This window comes from Miniopterus natalensis, chromosome 11 (genome assembly GCF_054644295.1).
Source record: "Miniopterus natalensis isolate mMinNat1 chromosome 11, mMinNat1.hap1, whole genome shotgun sequence".
Taxonomy (NCBI): domain Eukaryota; kingdom Metazoa; phylum Chordata; class Mammalia; order Chiroptera; family Miniopteridae; genus Miniopterus; species Miniopterus natalensis.
This window is the reverse complement of record NC_142091.1, coordinates 68,618,656-68,641,609: the sequence shown is the minus strand read 5'-3', so window position 1 is coordinate 68,641,609 and position 22,954 is coordinate 68,618,656. Positions and strand designations below refer to the sequence as shown.

The 22,954-nt window shown below is 37.4% G+C and overlaps 3 protein-coding genes across 3 annotated transcripts; all 3 read right to left on the bottom strand.

Annotated features, from left to right (window-relative positions):
- Window positions 1–5,584: 5,584 nt before the first annotated feature.
- On the bottom strand, window positions 5,585–6,547 carry LOC148092060 (olfactory receptor 5J3-like). The gene has a single exon (XM_087822282.1). It carries the CDS (start codon window positions 6,545–6,547, stop codon window positions 5,585–5,587), a length of 963 nt encoding a protein of 320 aa, XP_087678408.1.
- A 6,058-nt stretch (window positions 6,548–12,605) lies between these two features.
- LOC107546471 (olfactory receptor 5J3-like) lies at window positions 12,606–13,544 on the bottom strand. The gene has a single exon (XM_016224896.2). The coding sequence runs from the start codon at window positions 13,542–13,544 to the stop codon at window positions 12,606–12,608; it is 939 nt and encodes a 312-aa protein (XP_016080382.2).
- Window positions 13,545–21,676: 8,132 nt separating this feature from the next.
- Window positions 21,677–22,615, bottom strand: LOC107545468 (olfactory receptor 5J3-like). The gene has a single exon (XM_016223572.2). The coding sequence runs from the start codon at window positions 22,613–22,615 to the stop codon at window positions 21,677–21,679; it is 939 nt and encodes a 312-aa protein (XP_016079058.2).
- Window positions 22,616–22,954: the final 339 nt, after the last annotated feature.

Genomic DNA, 22,954 nt, shown 5'->3' with positions numbered 1-22,954 from the left:
TTTCCTTTGGGGGACACAAATCATGGTGTGGATGGAATTTCAGGTGCCCAAAGGATGGATCATCACCACTTTTCTGGTCTCTTGGGACTGGAACTAATCAGAGTTGCAGGTCTTCTCAATAGTTATGCATGATGTCATACCCCAAAAATGTTAGCAACCATTCACATTAAAGTTTAATGATTACACAGAGAGAGAGAGAGAGAATATTCACTGAGTTGTATGCTCTCCTTTGGGAGTATTTAAATACAAATCCATGCTTTCTTTCTCCCTAATAATTCAATAGGCATCATAGCGCTGTGGACAGTATGGAGCTTTTGCATATATTGCACATAGGTTTATTAGCTTTTTACATAAGTTTATATTTGAGCTCTCTTCAATCATACACATAATATATACATTATTCTATGTTTGGAAAGGGTGGTAGATGGTTTTCTTCAGTTCTGTTTTCAATTCATGAGCATGTCTTAGGTATTTTAACAAATAAGTAGAGTAAGTTATAATATATGTAGATAAATAAAATAGTGAAGTCTCATGCCAATCTAAATATTGTATAAAATTTAAGGAATTGTGACATAATTATACAATGTTGAAAATATGATAAGACATCCACATGCCTTTAGATACAAAATGGAAGATATTACCATATTATAAGAGAACAAGCTTGATTAGAACTAGTAGCAATGTATCAGTTATAAATTATGATATGTTTTCCCCACCATACTTCACAGTTTGCAGCTAAGGGAAAGCTGGGTTCTCAATCAATACTCACTCTCAATCTTTATGCCATCCACATGGCAAACATTGTCTCATTTGTTTCAAGATAACGTTTTTCTGAAAGAATAATATGAAGGTATTCCTTTGAAGATAAATAGTGTGTTCTTTAAAGGTTATCTACAAATTGTTTTGTCTGATATCAGTAGAAAAATTGGCATTATTTGACTCATGCCATAAAACTCATTTGCCCCTATCCTCCAATGCTCCATGTAAATAAAATAAAGATGCAGAGTTATCACAGAGACTTAATTTATGACTTGAATTAAATGCACATATTTTTACAGAGGGAAAATCAATTTTATTATTTTGTGAGTGTGTTGCATTACTTTTATGACTGAAATATCATATAACTTCTCAGCATTCTCTCTCCTCAGAGAAAGAAGCAGAAAACTAAATTTAATGCATGTAATTGTCACAAATACCCTACTTTTTTCTAATTTCTTCTCAACTGTGTTGGTTTTCTCTGTTTAAGGTTATTGTCAAAGTAAATCTTAGGAATGCATAGAAATAAGGGCAATAATGCAGAACAAAATTAATAAAATCCCAGCTGGGCTGTTCTAACCAGATTATTATTCTGACATGTTCAGGCAGTAACCTCACTCTAATGGTTTCATTTGCCTTGAGGTCAAAGAGATAGTGTTGAGAAAGTTCAGTGATTCTCTCTTAGGGGTAATTCTGCCTCTGAGGGACATTTGGCAGTGTTTGGATGCATTTTGGTTGTCATAAATAGGTAGGATGCTAATACCATCTAGTAAGTAGAGCCCGGGGATGCTCCTAAAATATGCAGGATAGGCTTCTCCTTACATACCACACCTTACCCAAAAAAAATTATTGGCCTAAAATGTCAAGAGGCACTAGACTGTAATTAGCTCTCTTTGTAATATCCTTCTTTGGTTTTGAGATCATTGTTTCAGTGGTTCCATAAAATTAGTTTTTCTTTTTCTGTATTTCTTTCCTCTCTGAAAGAATCTTAAAATGATATTCCTTATTGTCTATATATTGGGAGTACATCACCAGAGAACCATACGAGCCCAAAGTTTTCTTTCAGGATACGTTTTATCACTATTTTTCTGTGATCAGACAATGTACTTTATATACTTTCAATTATTAAAATTTGTTTTATCACACAACATATAATCACTTTTTAAATGTTCCATCTGTATTTTACAGAATGAGCATTCTGTAGTGTGGCCCAGTGTTCCATGCATTTATACCAGGTCAATTAAATCGATAATGCTGTGATTTTATTTTTATTGGCTTGATATGCCATCAGTTACTGAGAGAGCTATTGGAAAACCTCTAGCTAGATCTGTGAAATTTATTATATCACTTTTATGAACTTTCTGGTAAGCACTTTGGAGCAAATTAATAGGAAAATACAAATTTAGGGTCATTTTTATGTTAACACTAAGAAATATCCCTTTCTTAAAGTAATAATAATTTTCCCCTTACTGTTTTCTTTGTCAAATGTGAATATAGTGACACCGCCTTTCCCTAAGTAACTTTTTCCATCTTTTTATTTGCAATCTGTTTCCCTTTATCTCTTGGAAATAGATTATATTAGGTTCTTTTGTTTTTTAACTACTCCAGTGGATCTCAATTTAGGCAGTTTTGCCCGCACCCGCAGATATTTGACAATGTCTACACACATTTTTGGTTGTCCTGAGTGGGTAGGAGGAATGTGGCTGACATCTACCGTTGACCTACTATGAACAGGACGCCTCCACAACAAAAATTCATTCAGTCCAAAATGGCAGCATCATTAAGATTAATGACCCCGACTTAGTTTTCCAGTCTCTGTTTCTATATGTAGTAACTGGCAGAGCTCATTTTTCATGCAGCATCTCACTATTAGGTTATGTTTTCCTTTCTGGCCTTCTTCCTTCCTTCCTTCTTGTGCACTATTAAATTAATCAAGATTTCACTGTTAATTTTGTCCTATGTTTTTTATCTGGGTATTTTGATTTAATATTTTACCGCTTGCAGGAGCAATTTTAATATGCCTTTTTCCTACCAGGATCTTGTTAAACGGGACCCGAGATGGTAGGGGAGTGGGTGTAAGTTACACTCGCCTCCCTCCCCCAAACCAAACTGGAAATGCAGCTAAAATAGAAAACAGCCAACTGAAAAACCAACTGAAGGCGAGCTGAGTAGAATCATTTTCAAATCAGTGATTCACCTCCCCTAATACTGGAAAAACTCTCAACTGTATACTTACGCTTTTCTACCACTTATGTCAATTTCATCCTCTATTTTACTTCCTGCCTTAAAATTACCATAGGAAGTCACCTTTGGTGTGGCTTTAATGAGGAAATATTCATCTCCCATTCTTGAAATATGTTTTTATTGCTTTTTTAGAGAGAGAGGAAGAGAGAGGGAGAGAGAGAGAAACATCAATGAGCGAGAAGCGTCCCTCGGCTCCCCCCGCATGTCCTCCGTTGGGAATGTGGGACTCGAGCCCTCACAGCCACCTCCTGGTGCCTGGGACAAAGCTCAGCCATCTGAGCCAAAACAGCCAGACAGCAAATATTCTTCTAGAAAATTTATTTGTAATTATAGATGACATACAATATTATATCAGTGTTAAATTTACATCGTGATTTATATATGCCACATTTATAGACCACATTAAACATAGTACTCAACATACCTAGTTATTAGGACATTACTGACTCTCTTCCCTCTGATGTGCTTTCATCCCATGACTTATAACTTGAAGGTTATACTCCCGTGTCCAATTCAGCACTATTAACTACAGCCAAGGAATGGAATCAACCAAAATGCTTCCCGTTCATTAGATGAATTGTTAAAGTAATTGTGGTATATTCATGCAATAGAATATTAATCAGCCTTAAAAAATAGGTTAATTCTGATATTTGGAATAACGTGGGTTAACCCTGAGGCCATTACGCTAAGTGAAATAAGCCAGTGACAAAAATACAAATACTGCATCATTACACTTAGAGAGGTTTATAAAATAGCAAATTCACAGAAGCAGATAACAGAATGTTTCTGTTTAAATTTATTTAATTATCTCTTGAATTAATTCATGTTAAACAATTTTCCTAACTTTTTTCTCTATTTTCTTCAATATGTTGATCATAGTTTTTTGCAGTCATTTTCTAAATACAGCATGTAGCTCCTCTGCGGTCCTGCTTATGTTTTGCACTTGTTTTGCTTTTCATTTAGTTTCTGATGTTTTGCATCTGAGAGTCACCTGAATAAATTCAATAAAAGGTGGGGAAAAATGTTTGTACAAACTGGAGATAACATTACTTTCCATGGAGGGGGGTTTCACTTTCTCTCTATAAAGGTATGAAGGATGAGAGACTGACTGTTAATTCAATTATTCATTGGGCTGAGCCTGGACCATGGTGCTGTTACATTTCATTATTTTTCTGACTTGTCCCTGTGTCGGGATGCAGATTTCCCAAGGTGTGAAGAGGTGAGCCTTCCTCTCTTTCTCTCCAGCCCTTGAACACGAAGAAAATTCAGTGTTAACTCTTTGGAGATGTGAACTCTGCCGCTTGCCTTAAACATCTTCAAGACACAGAAAATAGCTTGAAGCTTCTGTTTGATCCAGGCTTTACCTCCTGTGGGACATAGTCAACCAAGTAGCTAGAGCCTCAGAGATTTCACTCTGTGTTTCCAGCTCAGTCTACATGTCCACACAGTAAATCATGTTGTGCTTCAGAAAGAAAATTCTAGCCCTTCTGTGCCTGACTGAAAGCAAGATCAAAGTCTGGGAAACCCTACATTACGTTTGCTGTTGATGCCCCTCTAGCCAAACTAGGTGTCCTCTAAGCACAGCAGGAGTGCAGGACATTCATACCTACCTCTGTGGCCCAAACGAGGTTCTTACACTCTCCACCCACCCTCTTTATTCCAATATCCTATGGCAAAAAACAGCTGTGTGTTTAAGGATCTATATTCTAGTACCTCTTTGAGCCTACGTAACTGCTAACATGCAGCTCCACTGTCCTCTCTGTCCCCTAGAGCAGCCAAAGGGCACAGGATCTGTCCATTTGTTTTCCCTTTGGTAGATCACAATATTTAATAATTGTATTGTTTGGGACACCAAAAAGTTCCTCCTTGATTTCAGAAGTTCTCCATTTAATTCTGTCCAACTATTATTGATTACCTATCCACATTTGTATCTATCTGTCATCTACCTATCATCTGTCATCATCTAGCTTTAATTCATTGCCTGTCTGTCCCTATATCTATTTATGTGTTGGGTCCAGGCCTACTCAGGCACAGAATATGTCTAATACCCTGAATGGAAATATAACCATATGTGATGAAAGTTGTAAAGTATCTACCTAAAGCTCCACTGATGCACCTGAGAGCTTGATGAGCTCTCCATACATTACCGGCCTTCATTGTCAAGAATGCCCGGAATCAGTGAGATAAGAGTCACCTCACCACTCCATGTCTACCCCTTCCTGCGTCCTAAATGACTTCACTTCCCTTTTCCATAGTAGCTACTCCATTGTATCAACAGATAAATCTATATCTTGTCTTGTTTTTCTTGTGATTTTTGCACCAGTGCTCTTTTAATCACAAGCTATTGCATCCTTCCAGAAGTAAAAATTCTATCATTTTATAGCCACTTTTCCCCATGTTTTCCTGTTTATCTTAAAACATTTTAAACATACAGAAGAGATTCAAGAATAATACAAATGAGCAAAAATAAACTATAGTTCCTTTCTGTTATTTTGTGAGTGTATCTTGATTGTAGTCTGTTGGTGATCATATATGTCTGTGACACAACTATATAGAAAGCATCTATTTGCTGGTAAAGGTCACCTTAAAAAGCCATAGACAAGACCGACTCAGTTGAAGTTCCTTTCCCCCATATTGACCTTTTCACTGCATCTCTCACATCTTTGTTTCTTAGGCTATAAATCAGTGGGTTTAGCATGGGGATCACCAAAGTGTAAAACACAGCAGAGACCTTCTCCTGGTCCAGGGAATACTGAGAGCTTGGCTGGATGTAGCTAAATGTTACAGACCCATAGAATAAGGTCACGGTGGTCAGGTGGGAGGCACAAGTGGAGAAGGCTTTGCGCCTCCCCTCCGCTGAGCGAATTCTCTGGATGGCAATGATGATGCAGATGTAAGAGAGCACTATGGTGGTCAGAGTAAGCATCCCAATGATCCCAGAGAATATCAAAAGCAGCATCTCATTGTTATGTGCATCAGAGCAAGAGAGCTTCAGAAGAGGGGGGATGTCACAGAAATAATGATTCACAATGTTAGGACCACAGAAGTCAAGTTTGAACAGGCCTATTGTGTGTGTCAGTGAGTTAATGAGCCCACCCAAGTAAGACACAAGGACCATCCCAATACAAACCCTTTGGGTCATAATGACTGTATACAGCAAGGGGTTGGCTATTGCTGCATAGCGGTCATAAGCCATCATAGACAGGAGGATGCCTTCGGTGGTTACATAGACTGCAAAGAAGAAACTCTGCAGAAGACAGCCAGCAAACGTGCTGGACCTGTGTTTTGATAGGAAATTGATCAGCATCTTGGGAGCAAAGACAGTAGAGTAGCAGATATCACAAAAAGACAGGTTGCTAAGAAAGAAGTACATGGGCGTGTGAAGGTGGGCATTGAACCAGATCAAGATGATCATCCCCCCATTACCTGTCAGAGTGATTAAATAAATAAGGGAGAAAAGCACAAAGAGAGGAATCTGCAGATTAGGATTTTCAGTTAAACCTACCAGAAGGAATTCTCTCACCCCTGTGTGATTCCAGCCTGCCATGCTTGCAGGTTTATCTAGCTCTTCAATTGCAGAATAAATGATATCACTTAGATGAAAAATAAATGTTGATTCCTTCCATGATCCATATAGCAAGGAGCATTTAGGTTTACCCTGTAATTAGATGAGGAAAAGAAATGAATTTCAGCAGTGGAGTTAGTGTTTCTCCCTATTAGAACTAGAAAATATTTCCCTCCGGCTTCTCAGTTCGCACAGCATAAAATTGGGATAAAAACTCTTCAGATCATGAATCTATTCATTGTTAAAACTGACATGCGCAACCAGATTTGCCTCGTGCCAGGCCTCTGTCTCATTCTAAGGTATTCAAAATATCTGAAATTTTCCATAAATGCACAAGTAGCTTTAGATTCCATGTAAACCAAATATTAAATGCCATAAAAATACACACACTCTCACACCCACAAGTATTCAATTCAGATATTATGTAAATATAGCCCTTTTTTCAAAATGAGAAGCACATTTGAATGATAAATACACCACAGGTTAGGAAATTGTCTGGCTGTGTGGGAACAGCGCTGAAACCGTAACAGCTGGTAACAGATTCTTTTAGTGTAGAGACAACAGGAAATGGCAAAAGCTTAAATAAACCCCCATTACCACTCCCTAAACATACAGCTCAGAGAAGTCAAGATCCAGCAGAATATCTAGAGAAGGCCGCGTTTTCAGGAACCTTAAATAACATCACTGAGAGTGGGGATTTTTTGTACGGTCTTTTCTTTTGGGGACACAGAGCGTGTCTCACCGTGAGGGTGGAACCCCAGGTGTCCACAGGAGGGATCATCAGAATCTTTTCTGGTCTCTTGGGACTGGAACTAATCAGAGTAGCTGGTCTCCTCAATACATATGCATGATGTCATACTAAAAAACTTTTAACAATCATTCACATTAAAGTTTTATGCTTATGCACAGAGAGAGAGAATTCATTGAGTTGTATGCTCTCCTTTGGGAGTATTTCTATTTAAATGTTTGCTTTCCTTCTCTCTAACAAATCAGTTGAACAGGCATCATAGCGCTGCGGACAGTGTGGAGATTTGCATATATTTCACATAGTTTTATTAGCTTTATACATAATTTTACATTGAGTTCTCTTCAATCATCCAAATAATATTCACATTATACTATGTTTGGAAAGGGTAATGGATGGTTTTGTTCAGTTCTGTTGCTAATTCATTAGCACGTTTTAGGATTTTAAGTTATAATACAGAGAGATTAAAAAAATCGTGATGTCTCAGGTTCAATACAAATATTGTACAAAATTTAAAGAATTATGACATCATTACACAGTTGTGAAAATACTGATAGAACATTAGCATGTCTTTCAATGCAAATGGAAGATATTACATATCATAAGAGCAGACGCTTGATTAGAACTAATAGCAATGTATTGGTTATATGGCATGTTTTCACCACCACACATCACAGTGTTTGCAGCTAAGGGAAAGTTTAATTCTCAACCAATACTCACTCCTGATCTCTATCTTTATGCCATCCATGTGGCAAATTTTATCTTATGTGTATCAACATAATATTTTATATTCTGAGAAAAATATTTATGAATGTATTTCCTTCAAGATAAATATTTAATATGTTCTTTAAAATGATCTACATGTTATTTTGTCTGATGTCAGTAGAAAAAAGTTATTCAACTCATGCCATAAAACTCATTTGTCCATGTCCTCCAGTGCTCAGTGTCAATAACATTAAGAAATAGAGTTACCAAATAGGCTTTATTTATGACTTGAATTAAATGCACATATTTTTACAGGGGAAACACCAGTTTTAGTATTCTAAGTTTGTGTATTGCATTCCTTTTATGACTGAAATGTGATGTAGCACTTCAGCATTATCCCTCCTCATTGACAGAAACTGAAAACTAAATTTAATACATGTAATTGTCACAGATATCATACTTTATTTTAATTTATTCTCAATTGTGGTTTATTTCATTAAAGATATTAACCTTTAATTTTATGTTTTGTTTACTGAAATTATGTGTTACTTTCTCTGTTTATGAGTATTATCAAAATAGATCTTAGAAATGCATAGAAATTACAGAAATAATGCAAAACAAAATTAATAAAATCAAAGCTGAGATGTTCTTATCACATTATTATTCTGACATGTTCAGGCAATGACCTCACTCTAATGCCATGGGGTCAAAAAAATAGTGTTGAGGAAGTTTAGTGATTCTCTCCTTGGGGTAATTCTGCCTCTGAGGGACGTTTGGCAGTGTTTGGACACATTTTGGTTGTCATAAATAGGGAGAATGCTACTGGCATCTAGTGAGTAGAGACGAGGGATGCTGCTAAACTCGCTGAAATGTGCAGCATCGACTTCTCCTCGCCCCACCTGCACCCCCGAAGAGAACTATTGGCCCAAAATGTCAACAACGCTGCTTTTAGAAACTCCGAGCTAGATTGACTCATAGAGGGGAGCACAGTTGGGAGGCTGGGTAAGAAAGTGAAGTAAGATTAAGCAAAAAGTAAAAATAAAAAACTCATAGACACAGAAAACACTATGGTGATTAGCAGAGAGAAAGGAGGGTGTGGGGAGACAGAAGAGGGTAAAGGGGGTTCAATGGTGCTGGAAGGAGACTTGACTGGGTGGTGAACGCAAATACATTATACAGATGGTGTATTACTGAATCGTACACCTGAAAAATGGATATGACTTTATTAACCAGTGTCACCCCAAAAAATTTAATATAAAAGAAAAAATTATATGAATAAACATTATAAATGTCTGTAGAAACTCAGTTGTAAAGAAAAACAAATCATTACACTCAGAAAGTACCGAGCAGATAGTCTATACTTTATAGGACTATTAATCCTTTGAAGCTCTTTGCAATACCATGTTTAAAAGCATGTATTTCTTGAAAATGGCCTCATACTATTCATTAGATAGTCAAATGTATTCTCAAATTAAGACCTAATGGCTTTATTACCAAAAACCTCATGGTAAGTAAAAATATTGATATTTAGAACACTTATAGGGCTACAATTAATCTGTTAATACCTTATTAAAGTTATTAGGACAACAATGGTTAATATGAACATACAGGTTTCAGGTGTGTGTTTCTATGTTACAAGATCTGTGTATTGCTCTGTATGCCCACTTAGGATATTCTGCCTCTTGAATATGACTATTGAAGATTTATCAGTTTTGAATAAAAAATTAGTCCCTTCATCTTAAAATATATATAGTATCTATTCTCTCTTTTTTTTCTGGAACATTAACACATATTTCACATCGTTTGATAGGATCACCTATGTCTCCTATGCTCTGCTTTACCCTCTAATGTTTGTCTTCTCTCTGCGCTTTAGATGCTATGTATTGGCTTGTGTATGAGATTATTAATCCTGTTTTATGCTTTGTCTGATAAGCTCTAAGTTCTTCTTTTGACTTCTTATTTTCAGTTTTTGTGCACTTTTTTCTCAGAATATAATTTGTTTCTGTTTTTTAAAACAGCTTTAATGGATATCATCGATGTACAAAAAACAACACCTATTTAATAAATAGAATTTGGTGAACTTGGACATATATATACACCAGTGAAAGCATCACCACAATCAAGCTAATAGATATAGGCATCACCACTCAGAGTTTGCTCCTGCCTCTGTTGTGTTTTCTTGTTCTAGGAACACTAAATATGTGGTCTCACCTTTCAACACATTTTTAAGTACACAAACCAGTATTTAAAACTATGAGCAGTATATGTTTTATATGTTATACAGCACCTCTCTAGGACTACTCATCTTGCATAACTGAGACTTTATAACCTTGCAACAATAGCTCCATCTGCTTCTTCCCCTCCATAGCTGCCCCCCATTTAGTTACATTCCCATGTCCCATGCAGAAGTATTAACAATAGCCAAGGTATGGAAACAACCCAAATGCCTGCCATTCATCAGGTGAATTGTTAAAGAAAAGGTGGTATAGTCATACAATAGAGTATTATTCGGCCTTAAAAAAGTGAAATCCTGACCTTTGTGATAATCTGGGTTAACCTGGAGGGCATTGTGCTAAGTGAAATAAGCCAGTCACAAAACTACAAATACTGTGTCATTACACTTAGAAGTTTCTAAAATAGCAAATTCACAGAAGCAGATAATAGAAGGTTTCTGATTAAATTTATTTAATAATATCCTGAAATATTTCACCTAAAACCATTCTTCTAACATTTTCTTCTATTTTCTACAATGTGTTAATCATAGAATTTTTTAAACTCTTTCTCTAAGTCCAACATGAAGCTCCTCTGTGGTCCCGTCATGTTCTGTGCTTGTCCTGCTCTTTCCTATACTTTCTTTGCATCTGAGGGTCACCTCAATAACTTCCGTAAAAGGGGAAAGGTTTGTACAAACTGGAGATGACAATACTCTCCATGGAGAAAGGTTTCACTTTCTCTCTAAAATGGTATAACACAAACATACTCATAGCTCAGAAAAGATGTGAAGAGGGGCCATCTCTCTCCTTCTCTCTCTCTCTCTCCTTCTCTCTCTCTCTCTCTGACTCTCTCTCTGCCCCTCTCTCTCTCTGTCTGTCTCTAGCTCGAACTCCAGCCCTTAAACACTGCAGTATATTCAGTTTGAACTCTGTAAAGAATTAAAATTAGCCGATACCCTTATACATCTTCAAATCACAGAAAATGTTTTGAAGGGCTGCCTTGTGTTTGATCCAGGCCTTTACCTCTGGTGGACATAGTCAACAAAGCACCTAGGGCCACAGAGATTATTTTTAAAATCTTTATTGTTGAAAGTATTACAGATGTCTCAGAGATTTCACTCTATCTTTCCAGCTAAGGCTGAATCTCTAAAGTATGAATCTTCTTGTGATTCAGAAAAAATATTATACCACTTCTGTGCCTGATGCAATGCAGGATCAGAGTCTGGGAAATGCTTTGAGGACACCTACATAGGAACTGCTGCTGACACCCCTCTAGCAGGACTGTGAGTCCTCTAAGCACAGCAAGAGTACAAGAGTCTCCAACCTGCCTCTGAGGCCCAGATCATCTCTTTACACTCTCCACCCACCCCCTTTGTTCCAATATCGTGTGGGAAAGAACAGCTGTGTGTTTAAGCTTCTATATAATACAGTACCTCTTTGAGCCTACATAACTGCTACCATACAGCTCTATGGTTTTCTTTCCCCCAGAGCAGTCACAGGGCACAAGTTCAGAATCAGTAGGTCTTCCTTTTGGCAGATCACAATATTTAATATTTATACTGTTTGGGATACCACCAAGTTCTTGCCTGATTTCAGAAGTCTCCATTTAATTCTGTCCCTGTACCTATTACCTATTACCTATCTATCTATCTATCTATCTATCTATCTATCTATCTATCTACCGATCAATCTATCATCTATCTCTCTATATCTATCATCTATTTACTTATCATCTATGACCCATTGTCTCTTTGTCCCTATAGCTATCTCCATCCATGTAGCAGCCCAGGGCTGCTTAGGCTCACCATATGACTAATGCCCTGAAAGGAAATACACCCATATGTGATGAAACCTGCAAAGTACCTGCCAAAAGCTCTACTGATGCATATGATAGCTTGCTGAGCTCTCCATGCACCGTAGGCCTCCATTGTCAAGAGTGCCCCGAAACAGTGAGATAAGAGTCAGCTCACCTCTCCATGATTACACCTCTCTGAGTTCTAAACCACTCCAGTCCTCTTTTCCTGAAATAGCTAGCTACTCCATTTTATCAAACAATAATATCTGTATTTATCTTGCTTTTCTTGTTATTTTTGCAAAACTGCTGATTTAATGACAAGCTAGAAGTAAAAACATTCTATCATTTTGTAAGCACTTTGAATGGTTTTCCTAACCATTTATTTTGAAACATTTTAAACTTACAGCTGAAATACAAGAAAAATACAAATTTGCAAGAATAGTTAACTATCACTCATTTCTCATATTGTATGAGGACATCTTATTGCAGTTCTGTTTGTGACCACGTATCGTCTACACAATTTTAAAGAAACTCTATATATGTTGGTTAATGTCATGATAAAAAGCCATAGACAAGACCGACTCAAGCTGAAATTCCTTTCCCCCATATTGACCTTTTCGCTGCAACTCTCACATCCTTGTTTCTTAGGCTATAAATCAGTGGGTTTAGCATGGGGATCACCAAAGTGTAAAACACAGCAGAGACCTTCTCCTGGTCCAAGGAATACTGAGAGCTTGGCTGGATGTAGCTGAAGGTTGCAGACCCGTAGAATAAGGTCACGGTGGTCAGGTGGGAGGCACAAGTGGAGAAGGCTTTGCGCCTCCCCTCTGCTGAGCGAATTCTCTGGATGGCAATGATGATGCGGATATAAGAGAGCATGATGGTGGTCAAAGCAAGCACCCCAATGACCCCAGAGAATATCAAAAGCAGCATCTCATTGTTATGTGCATCAGAGCAAGAGAGCTTCAGAAGAGGGGGGATGTCACAGAAATAATGATTCACAATGTTAGGACCACAGAAGTCAAGTTTGAACAGGCCTATTGTGTGTGTCAGTGAGTTAATGAGCCCACCCGAGTAAGACACAAGGACCATCCCAATACAAACCCTTTGGGTCACAATGACTGTATACAGCAAGGGGTTGGCTATTGCTACATAGCGGTCATAAGCCATCATAGACAGGAGGATGCCTTCGGTGGTTCCATAGACTGCAAAGAGGAAACACTGCAGAAGACAGCCAGCAAAAGTGCTGGATTTATATACTGACAGGAAATTGACCAGCATTTTAGGAGCCAAGACAGTAGAGTAGCAGATATCACAAAAAGACAGGTTGCTAAGAAAGAAGTACATGGGCGTATGAAGGTGGGCATTGAACCAGATCAAGATGATCATCCCCCCATTACCTGTCAGAGTGATTAAATAAATAAGGGAGAAAAGCACAAAGAGAGGAATCTGCAGATTAGGATTTTGAGTTAAACCTACCAGAAGGAATTCTCTCACCCCTGTATGATTCCAGCCTGCCATGCTTGCAGGTTTATCTAGCTCTTTAGCTGTAGAACAAAATGGTGTCACTCAGATGGAAAATAAATGATGATTTCCTCCATGATCCAACATCCATATAGCAAGGAGCATAGCTTTACACTGTAATTAGGTGAAGAAAAGAAATCAACTTCAGCAGTGGACCTTCTGTTTGCCTGATAATCCATCTGCAGTGATTCTCCCTACTGGAACTAGAGATGACTTTATTCCCTGATTCTCAGTTTCCACAACGTAAAATTGGTGGGATCTAGTGAACAAAATAAACTGATGAACAAGATAGATGCAGACACATAGGAACTGTGGAGCAGTCAGACAAAGTTCAGAGGGAAGGTGGGGGTAGGGATGGGGGGGATTAATCAAAGAATTTAGATGCATGCATATATGACCTATAGACACAATAGTGTAGAGACCTGGAGGGGGGGGTTGCCTGGTGGAGGGGTTCATTGGGGAAAAGGGGGACACCTGCAATACTTTAAACAATAAAGAAATTGGGATAAAAAAAACCTATAAAAGAACTGGGATAAGAAACTCTTAGATCATGAATCTATCAATTGTTAAAACTGACATGCGCACCCAGACATGCCTCGAGCCAGACCTCTGGCTGATTCTATGGTATTTAAACATCCTGTGCTTTTATGAGCTACAAACTGATTGGCCTTCCATGACAGCAATTTTTTCTTTATCCTGTGTCTAAGCTCTTCTGATTTTTTCACACCCAGTTTACTCATGAAACTGACCTCCGTAGTATTCAACCCTCTTCCTTTCAAAATCTCAAACATCAAAACTCTTTTCCTTCAGCCTTCTGCTCAGATTCCCCCCTTGGAAGATCAATGACTGTGCTCTCTAAAGACTTGAGTCAGGAAAACAGGTGCAAGAGTCTTTTCACTTGCTGTTTAATATTAAGGCCAATCAAAGCAAAGCAGTGCAATTTAACTTGATCACTCTTTCCTTTCGTATTTCTATAACTTCACCCTCACACAGCTGGGATCTTATCCGCATTTAAACAACAAACACAAAACCCAATGAAGAGAGGAAAGCTGTACCTATGAGGGACCAAAACTATAGCTACCCAGACTTAACTGTATCAAGTACGTTCTCCTTTCAAAAATATAGGCTGCTACTTCATTTCATTTGGTTTTTGACATGACATAATACTAATTCAACAACATTCATGCTTAAATATTGATAAATCAGGTCATTCATGTATAGCTTCATCCATTCAGTCAATACATATTACTTAGCACTCTGTGCCAAGAAATGTTATTATATTTGCTAGAGATGATGCAGTGAATGAGGAAAATGTCATGCTTTTAAGGAGCTTGCATTTTATTAAAGAAATAAATAGATACTTATTGATAGACACTGATAAGTGTTGTGAAGAAAAGTAAAGGAGGAGAGGTGAATAGTCAGAGCTGGCAGATGCTCTACTGTATGGTGTATTACTATCCTATGGCTCTGTGACAACTCACCTGAAATTGGTGGCTTCCAAAAACAACCATGCTGTTCATGCGGGGCACCCTGTGAGGCATCAGACCCCCCAAGAAGGATATGTGAGCTGGGCTCTCATGGAACTTGAAGTCCACTGAGGTCAGCATATGGGTAAGCTTGGGATGCAATCTTCAGGGTATTTCTAAAGCAAAATGAAAATCTTCATTCTATGAGTATATAAGCTCATCCCTTGCAGACGGAGATTGTAAATTAGATCCTGTCTATAGTTAAGATCAGCCACTTTGGTAAAAGCAATGAATCCGAGTCTAACTGTATCCAAGGAAAAGAGGGAATAACCTGTTGAAAGTGAAAACAATTTTGGGGGGTTTTTTAATGATACTTTTTTTAATGCCATAAGAAAACCATGTTAATGGACCAGATTGTAAAATACAGAATCAAAGTTTCATAACCTGAAAATAACTTCAATTAAAAACACCTTTAGAGGTGAAGAGACATTAGTGTGTTTCTTAATGGAATACGTTTTTTTCTGCAGGGCCCCTTAGTGTAACTGGAAATATTACATCAGGGGAAATAGAAAATAATTCTAAAAATATCACCATTGGAATCATAAAATTAAATTATATGTAAAATATTTCAAAAAAATATTGTTATATAAGATTGGAAAGAAACAATTTTTTGAAATACATTACAATTCTCAGATATCCCACTTTCCATAGAGTATCTGAAATTTTTCATAAATACACAAGTAGCTTTAGATTCTATATAAACCAAATATTAAATACCATGAATATACATGCATAAATATTAAATACAGATATTACATAAATACTGCCCTTTTTTACAAAATAAGAGAACAGTAGAAAGATAAATACACCATAGGTTAGGAATTGGCTGGCTCCTGGGAAAGAACTGAAATCATGACAGCTGGTAACAGATTCTTTTAGTGTGGAGACAACAGGAAATGTCAAAAGCTTAAATAAACCCTCATAACTGCTACTAAACATACTCAGGGCTCAGAAAGTCAAGACCAAGCAGAGTATCTACAGACCACCATTTCAGGATCCTTCAGGCACTTAAGGCTGACAGGGGGATTTTTATGCTTGCTGTCTTTTCTTTTGGGAACGCACACTGTGTCTCCTGGTGTGGATGGAATCTCAGGTGTCCACAGGATGGATCATTAGCATCTTTCCCTTTGGGTGTTTTTAATGATACTTTTTTTAATGCCATAAGAAAAGCTTGTTAATAAAACCAGATTGTAAAATACAGAATCAAAGTTTCATAACCTGAAAATAACCTCAGTTAAAAACAACTTCAGAGGTGAAGGGACATTAGTGTGTTTCTTACTGGCACACGTTTTTTTCTGCAAGGCCTCTTAGTGTAATGGGAACATCACATCAGGGGAAATAGGACTAATTTTGGGACTGGAACTAATCAGAGTAGCAGGTCTTCTCAATAGTTATACATGACTATAAATGTTAACAATCATTCACATTACAGTTTTATGATTACAGAGAGATAGAGAGACACAGAGAGAGAATTAATTGAGTTGTATGCTCTCCTTTGGGAGTATTTAAATAAAAATCTATGCTTTCTTTCTCTCTAATAATTTAATAGGCATCATAGCGCTGTGTATAGTGTGGAGATTTTGCTTATATTGCACATAGGTTTATTAGCTATTTTACATAATTTTATATTGAGCTCTCTTCAATCATACAAATAATATATGCATTATGTGTGTGTTTGGAAAGGGTAGTAGATGGTTTTCTTAAGTTCTATTATTAATTCATTAGCATGTCTTAGATATTTTAACATATAAGTAGAGTAAGTTATATGTAGATAAAAATAGTGAAGTCTTGTCTCAATCCAAATATTATACAAAATTTGAAGCATTATGACTATTACAGTGGTGATGATACTGATAGAACATTAGCACACCTTTAGATACAAATGGAAGATGTTACATAAGAGAACAAACTTGATTAGAACTAATAGCAGTGTATCGGTTAGAAATTTTGGCAAGTCTTCGCTACCATACTTCACAGTGTTTGCCACTAAGGGAAAGTTTGATTCTCAACCAACACTCACTCCCAGTCTCTGTCTTTCCATCAACGTGACAAAGTTTATCTCATGTGTTTCAATATATTTTATATTCTGAGAAAAATATTTATGAATGTATTCCCTTCAAAATAAATATTTAGTTTGTTCTTGAAATATGATCTACAAATTACTTTGTCTGATGTCAATAGAAACATTGGCATTATTCAACTCATGCCATAAATCTCTGTTGGCCTTACCTCCAGTGATCAATGTCAATAAAATAAAGATGCAGTTATCACATAGACTTTATTTATGACCTCAATTAAATGCACATATTTTCATAGATGGAACAGCTATTTTAGTATTTTGTTTGTGTATTGCATTATTTTTATGACTGAAATGTCATGTAGCACTTCAGCAGTATCTCTCCCCATAGACAGGAGCAGAAAACTAAATTTAATGCATGTGATTGTCACAAATATCAGATTTTATGTTAATTTCTTCTCAACTCTGGTTTATTTCATAAACGTATAATCAGCTTTAATTTCATATTTGTTTCATCAAAATTATGTGTTACTCTTCTCTGTTTATGGGTATTATCAGAATAGGTCTTAAAAATGCCATGAAATTAAGAAAATAATGGAGAACAAAATTAATAAAATCACAACTGAGATGTTCTTATCACATTATTATTCTGATTATGTTCATGCAGTGACCTCACTCTAATGCCTTAAAGTCAATGAAATAGTATTCGGCAAGTTTAGTGATTCTCTCCTTGGGGTAATTCTGCCTCTGAGGGACGTTTGGCAGTGTTTGGACACATTTTGGTTGTCATAAATAGGGAGAATGCTACTAGCATCTAGTGAGTAGAGACGAGGGATGCTGCTAAACTCCCTAAAATGTGCAGCATTGACTTCTCGTCACCCCACCTGCACCCCCCAAAGAGAAGTATTGGCCCAAAATGTCAACAGCGCTGCTTTTAGAAACTCTGAACTAGATTGACTCATAGAGGGGAGCACAGTTGGGAGGCTGGACAAGAAAGGTGAAGTAGGACTAAGCAAAAAGTAAAAGTAAAAAACTCTACAGACAACACTAGGTGACTAACAGAGAGAAAGCAGGGTGTGGGGAGACAGAAGAGGGTAAAGGGAGTTCAATGGTGCTGGAAGGAGACTTGACTGGGTGGTGAACGCAAATACATTATACAGATGGTGTATTACTGAATCGTACACCTGAAAAATGGATATGACTTTATTAACCAGTGTCACCCCAATAAATTTAATAGAAAAAATGATATGAATAAACATTATAAATGTTTGTAGAAACTCAGTTGTAAAGAAAAACAACAAATCATTACACTCAGAAAGTACCGAGCAGATAGTCTATACTTTATAGGACTATTAATCCTTTGAAGCTCTTTGCAATACCATGTTTAAAAGCATGTATTTCTTGAAAATGGCCTCATACCATTCATTAGATAGTCAAATGTATTCTCAAATTAAGACCTAATGGCTTTATTACCACAAAACTCATGGTAAGTAAAAATATTGATATTTAGAACACTTATAGGGCTACAATTAATCTGTTAATACCTTATTAAAGTTATTAGGACAACAAAGGTTAATATGAACATACAGGTTTCAGGTGTGTGTTTCTATGTTACAAGATCTGTGTATTGCTCTGTGTGCCCACTTTGGATATTCTGCCTTCTTGAATATGACTATTGAAGATTTATCAGTTTTGAATAAAAAATTAGTCCCTTCATCTTAAAATATATATAGTATCTATTCTCTCTCTTTTTCCTGGAACATTAACACATATTTCACATCGTTTGATAGGATCACCTATGTCTCCTATGCTCTGCTTTACCCTCTAATGTTTGTCTTCTCTCTGCGCTTTAGATGCTATGTATTGGCTTGTGTGTGAGATTATTAATCCTGTTTTATGCTTTGTCTGATATGCTCTAAATTCTTCTTTTGACTTCTTATTTTCAGCTTTTGTGGATTTTCTTTTTTTTTAGAATACAATTTGTTTCTGTTTTTTTTTTAAACAGGTTTAATGGATATAATTAATGTACAAAAAAACAACACATATTTAATACATAGAATTTGGTGAACTTGGACGTATATATACACCAGTGAAAGCATCACCACAATCAAGGTAATAAATATAGGCATCACCACTCAGAGTTTGCTCCTGCCTCTGTTTTGTTTTCTTGTTCTAGGAACACTAAATATGAGGTCTCACCTTTCAACACATTTTTAAGTACACAAAACAGTATTTAAAACTATGGGCAGTATATGTTTTATATGTTATACAGCACCTCTCTAGGACTACTCATCTTGCATAACTGAGACTTTATAACCTTGGAACAATAGCTCCATCTGCTTCTTCCCCTCCATAACTGCCCCCCATTTAGTTACACTCCCATGTCCCATGCAAAAGTATTAACAATAGCCAAGGTATGGAAACAACCCAAATGCCTGCCATTCATCAGGTGAATTGTTAAAGAAAAGGTGGTATATTCATACAATAGAGTATTAATCGGCCTTAAAAAAGAGTAAAATCCTGACCTTTGTGATAATCTGGGTTAACCTGGAGGGCATTGTGCTAAGTGAAATAAGCCAGTCACAAAACTACAAATACTGAGTCATTACACCTAGAAGTTGCTCAAATAGCAAATTCACAGAAGCAAATAATAGAAGGTTTCTGATTAAATTTATTTAATTATCTCCTGAAATACTTCACCTAAAACCATTTTTTAAACATTTCTATTTTCTACAATGTGTTAACCATAGAATGTTTTAAACTCTTTGTCTCTGTCCAACAGGAAGCTCCTCTGTGGTCCCCTCATGTTCTGTGCTTGTCCTGCTCTTTCCTATACTTTCTGACTCTTTGCATCTGAGGGTCACCTCAATAACTTCTGTAAAAGGGGAAAGGTTTGTATAAACTGGAGATGACATTACTTTTCTCACTAAAATGGTATAAACATACGCATACCTCAGAAAAGGTGTGAAGAGGGGCCATCTCTCTTCCTCTCTCTTTCTCTCTCTCTCTCTTTCTCTCTCTCAAGCCCTTAAACACAGCAGGAAATTCAGTTTAAACGCTTTGAAGAATTAAAATTAGCCGATTCCCTTATACGTCTTCAAATCACAGAAAATGCCTTGAAGGGGCTGCCTTGTGTTTGATCCAGGCCTTTGCCTCTGGTGGACATAGTCAACCAAGCACCTAGGGCCACGGAGATTATTTTTAAAATCTTTATTGTTGAAAGTATTACAGATGTCTCAGAGATTTCACTCTATCTTTCCAGCTAAGGCTGAATCTCTAAAGTATGAATCTTCTTGTGATTCAGAAAAAATATTATACCACTTCTGTGCCTGATGCAATGCAGGATCAGAGTCTGGGAAATGCTTTGAGGACACCTACATAGGAACTGCTGCTGACACCCTGTAGCAGGACTGTGAGTCCTCTAAGCACAGCAAGAGTGCAAGAGACTCCAACCTGCCTGTGAGGCCTAAATCATCTCTTTACACTCTCCACCCACCCCCTTTGTTCCAATATCGTGTGGGAAAGAACAGCTGTGTGTTTAAGCTTCTATATAATACAGTACCTCTTTGAGCCTACATAACTGCTACCATACAGCTCTATGGTTTTCTTTCCCCCAGAGCAGTCACAGGGCACAAGTTCAGAATCAGTAGGTCTTCCTTTTGGCAGATCACAATATTTAATATTTATACTGTTTGGGATACCACCAAGTTCTTGCCTGATTTCAGAAGAACTCCATTTAATTTTGTCCCTGTACCTATTATCTATTATCTATCTATCTATCTATCTATCTATCTATCTATCTATCTATCTATCATCTATCTATCTATCTATCTCTCTGTCTGTCTGTCTGTCTGTCTATCTATCTATCTATCTATCTACCGATCAATCTATCATCTATCTCTCTATATCTATCATCTATTTACTTATCATCTATGACCCATTGTCTCTTTGTCCCTATAGCTATCTCCATCCATGTAGCAGCCCAGGGCTGCTTAGGCTCACCATATGACTAATGCCCTGAAAGGAAATACACCCATATGTGATGAAACCTGCAAAGTACCTGCCAAAAGCTCTACTGATGCATCTGAGAGCTTGCTGAGCTCTCCATGCACCATAGGCCTCCATTGTCAAGAGTGCCCCGAAACAGTGAGATAAGAGTCAGCTCACCTCTCCATGATTACACCTCTCTGAGTTCTAAACCACTCCAGTCCTCATTTCCTGAAATAGCTAGCTACTCCATTTTATCAAACAATAACATCTGTATTTATCTTGCTTTTCTTGTTATTTTTGCAAAACTGCTGATTTAATGACGAGCTACTCCATCCATTTAGAAGGAAAAACATTCCATCATTTTGTAAGCACTTTGAACGGTTTTCCTAACCATATATTTTGATACATTTTAAACTTACAGTTGAAATACAAGAAAAATACAAATTTGCAAGAATAGTTAACTATCACTCATTTCTCATATTGTATGAGGACATCTTATTGCAGTTCTGTTTGTGACCATATATCTTCTAAACAATTTAAAGAAACTCTCTATATGTTGGTTAATGTCATGATAAAAAGCCATAGACTAGACCGACTCAAGCTGAAATTCCTTTCCCCCATATTGACCTTTTCGCTGCATCTTTCACATCCTTGTTTCTTAGGCTATAAATAAGTGGGTTTAGCATGGGGGTCACCAAAGTATAAAACACAGCAGAGACCTTCTCCTGGTCCAGGGAATACTGAGAGCTTGGCTGGATGTAACTGAAGGTTGCAGACCCATAGAATAAGGTCACGGCGGTCAGGTGGGAGGCACAAGTGGAGAAGGCTTTGCGCCTCCCCTCCGCTGAGCGAATTCTCTGGATGGCAATGATGATGCGGATGTAAGAGAGCACTATGGTGGTCAAAGTAAGCACCCCAATGACCCCAGAGAATATCAAAACCAGCATCTCATTGTTATGTGCATCAGAGCAAGAGAGCTTCAGAAGAGGGGGGATGTCACAGAAATAATGATTCACAATGTTAGAGCCACAGAAGTCAAGTTTGAACACGCCTATTGTGTGTGTCAGTGAGTTAATGAGCCCACCCGAGTAAGACACAAGGACCATCCCAATACAAAGCCTTTGGGTCATAATGACTGTATACAGCAAGGGGCTGGCTATTGCTGCATAGCGGTCATAAGCCATCATAGACAGGAGGATGCCTTCTGTGGTTCCATAGAGTTGAAAAAGGAAACTCTGCAGAAGACAGCCAGCAAACGTGCTGGATTTATGTATTGATAAGAAATTGACCAGCATCTTAGGAGCAAAGACAGTAGAGTAGCAGATATCACAAAAAGACAGGTTGCTAAGAAAGAAGTACATGGGCGTGTGAAGGTGGGCATTGAACCAGATCAAGATGATCATCCCCCCATTACCTGTCAGAGTGATTAAATAAATAAGGGAGAAGAGCACAAAGAGAGGAATCTGCAGATTAGGATTTTCGGTTAAACCTACCAGAAGGAATTCCATCACCCCTGTGTGATTCCAGCCTGCCATGCTTGCAGGTTTATCTAGCTCTTTAGCTGTAGAACAAAATGGTATCACTCAGATGGAAAATAAATGATGAAGTCCTCCATGATCCAGCATCCGTATAGCAAGGAACATTTAGGTTTACCCTGTAGTTAGATGAAGAAAAGAAATGAACTTCAGCAGTGGGCCTTATGTGTGCCTGATAATCCATTTGTGGTGATTCTTCCTACTGGAACTAGAGATGACTTTATTCCCTGATTCTCAGTTTCCACAACATAAAATTGGTGGGATCTAGTGAACAAAATAAACTGATGAACAAGATAGATACAGACACGTAGGAACTGTGGAGCAGTCAGACAAAGTTCA

Bases quoted from the DNA above. Each gene is read 5' to 3' on its own strand.
- LOC148092060 (XM_087822282.1), bottom strand. From the start codon at position 6,547: ATGGCAGGCTGGAATCACACAGGGGTGAGAGAATTCCTTCTGGTAGGT.
- LOC107546471 (XM_016224896.2), bottom strand. From the start codon at position 13,544: ATGGCAGGCTGGAATCATACAGGGGTGAGAGAATTCCTTCTGGTAGGT.
- LOC107545468 (XM_016223572.2), bottom strand. From the start codon at position 22,615: ATGGCAGGCTGGAATCACACAGGGGTGATGGAATTCCTTCTGGTAGGT.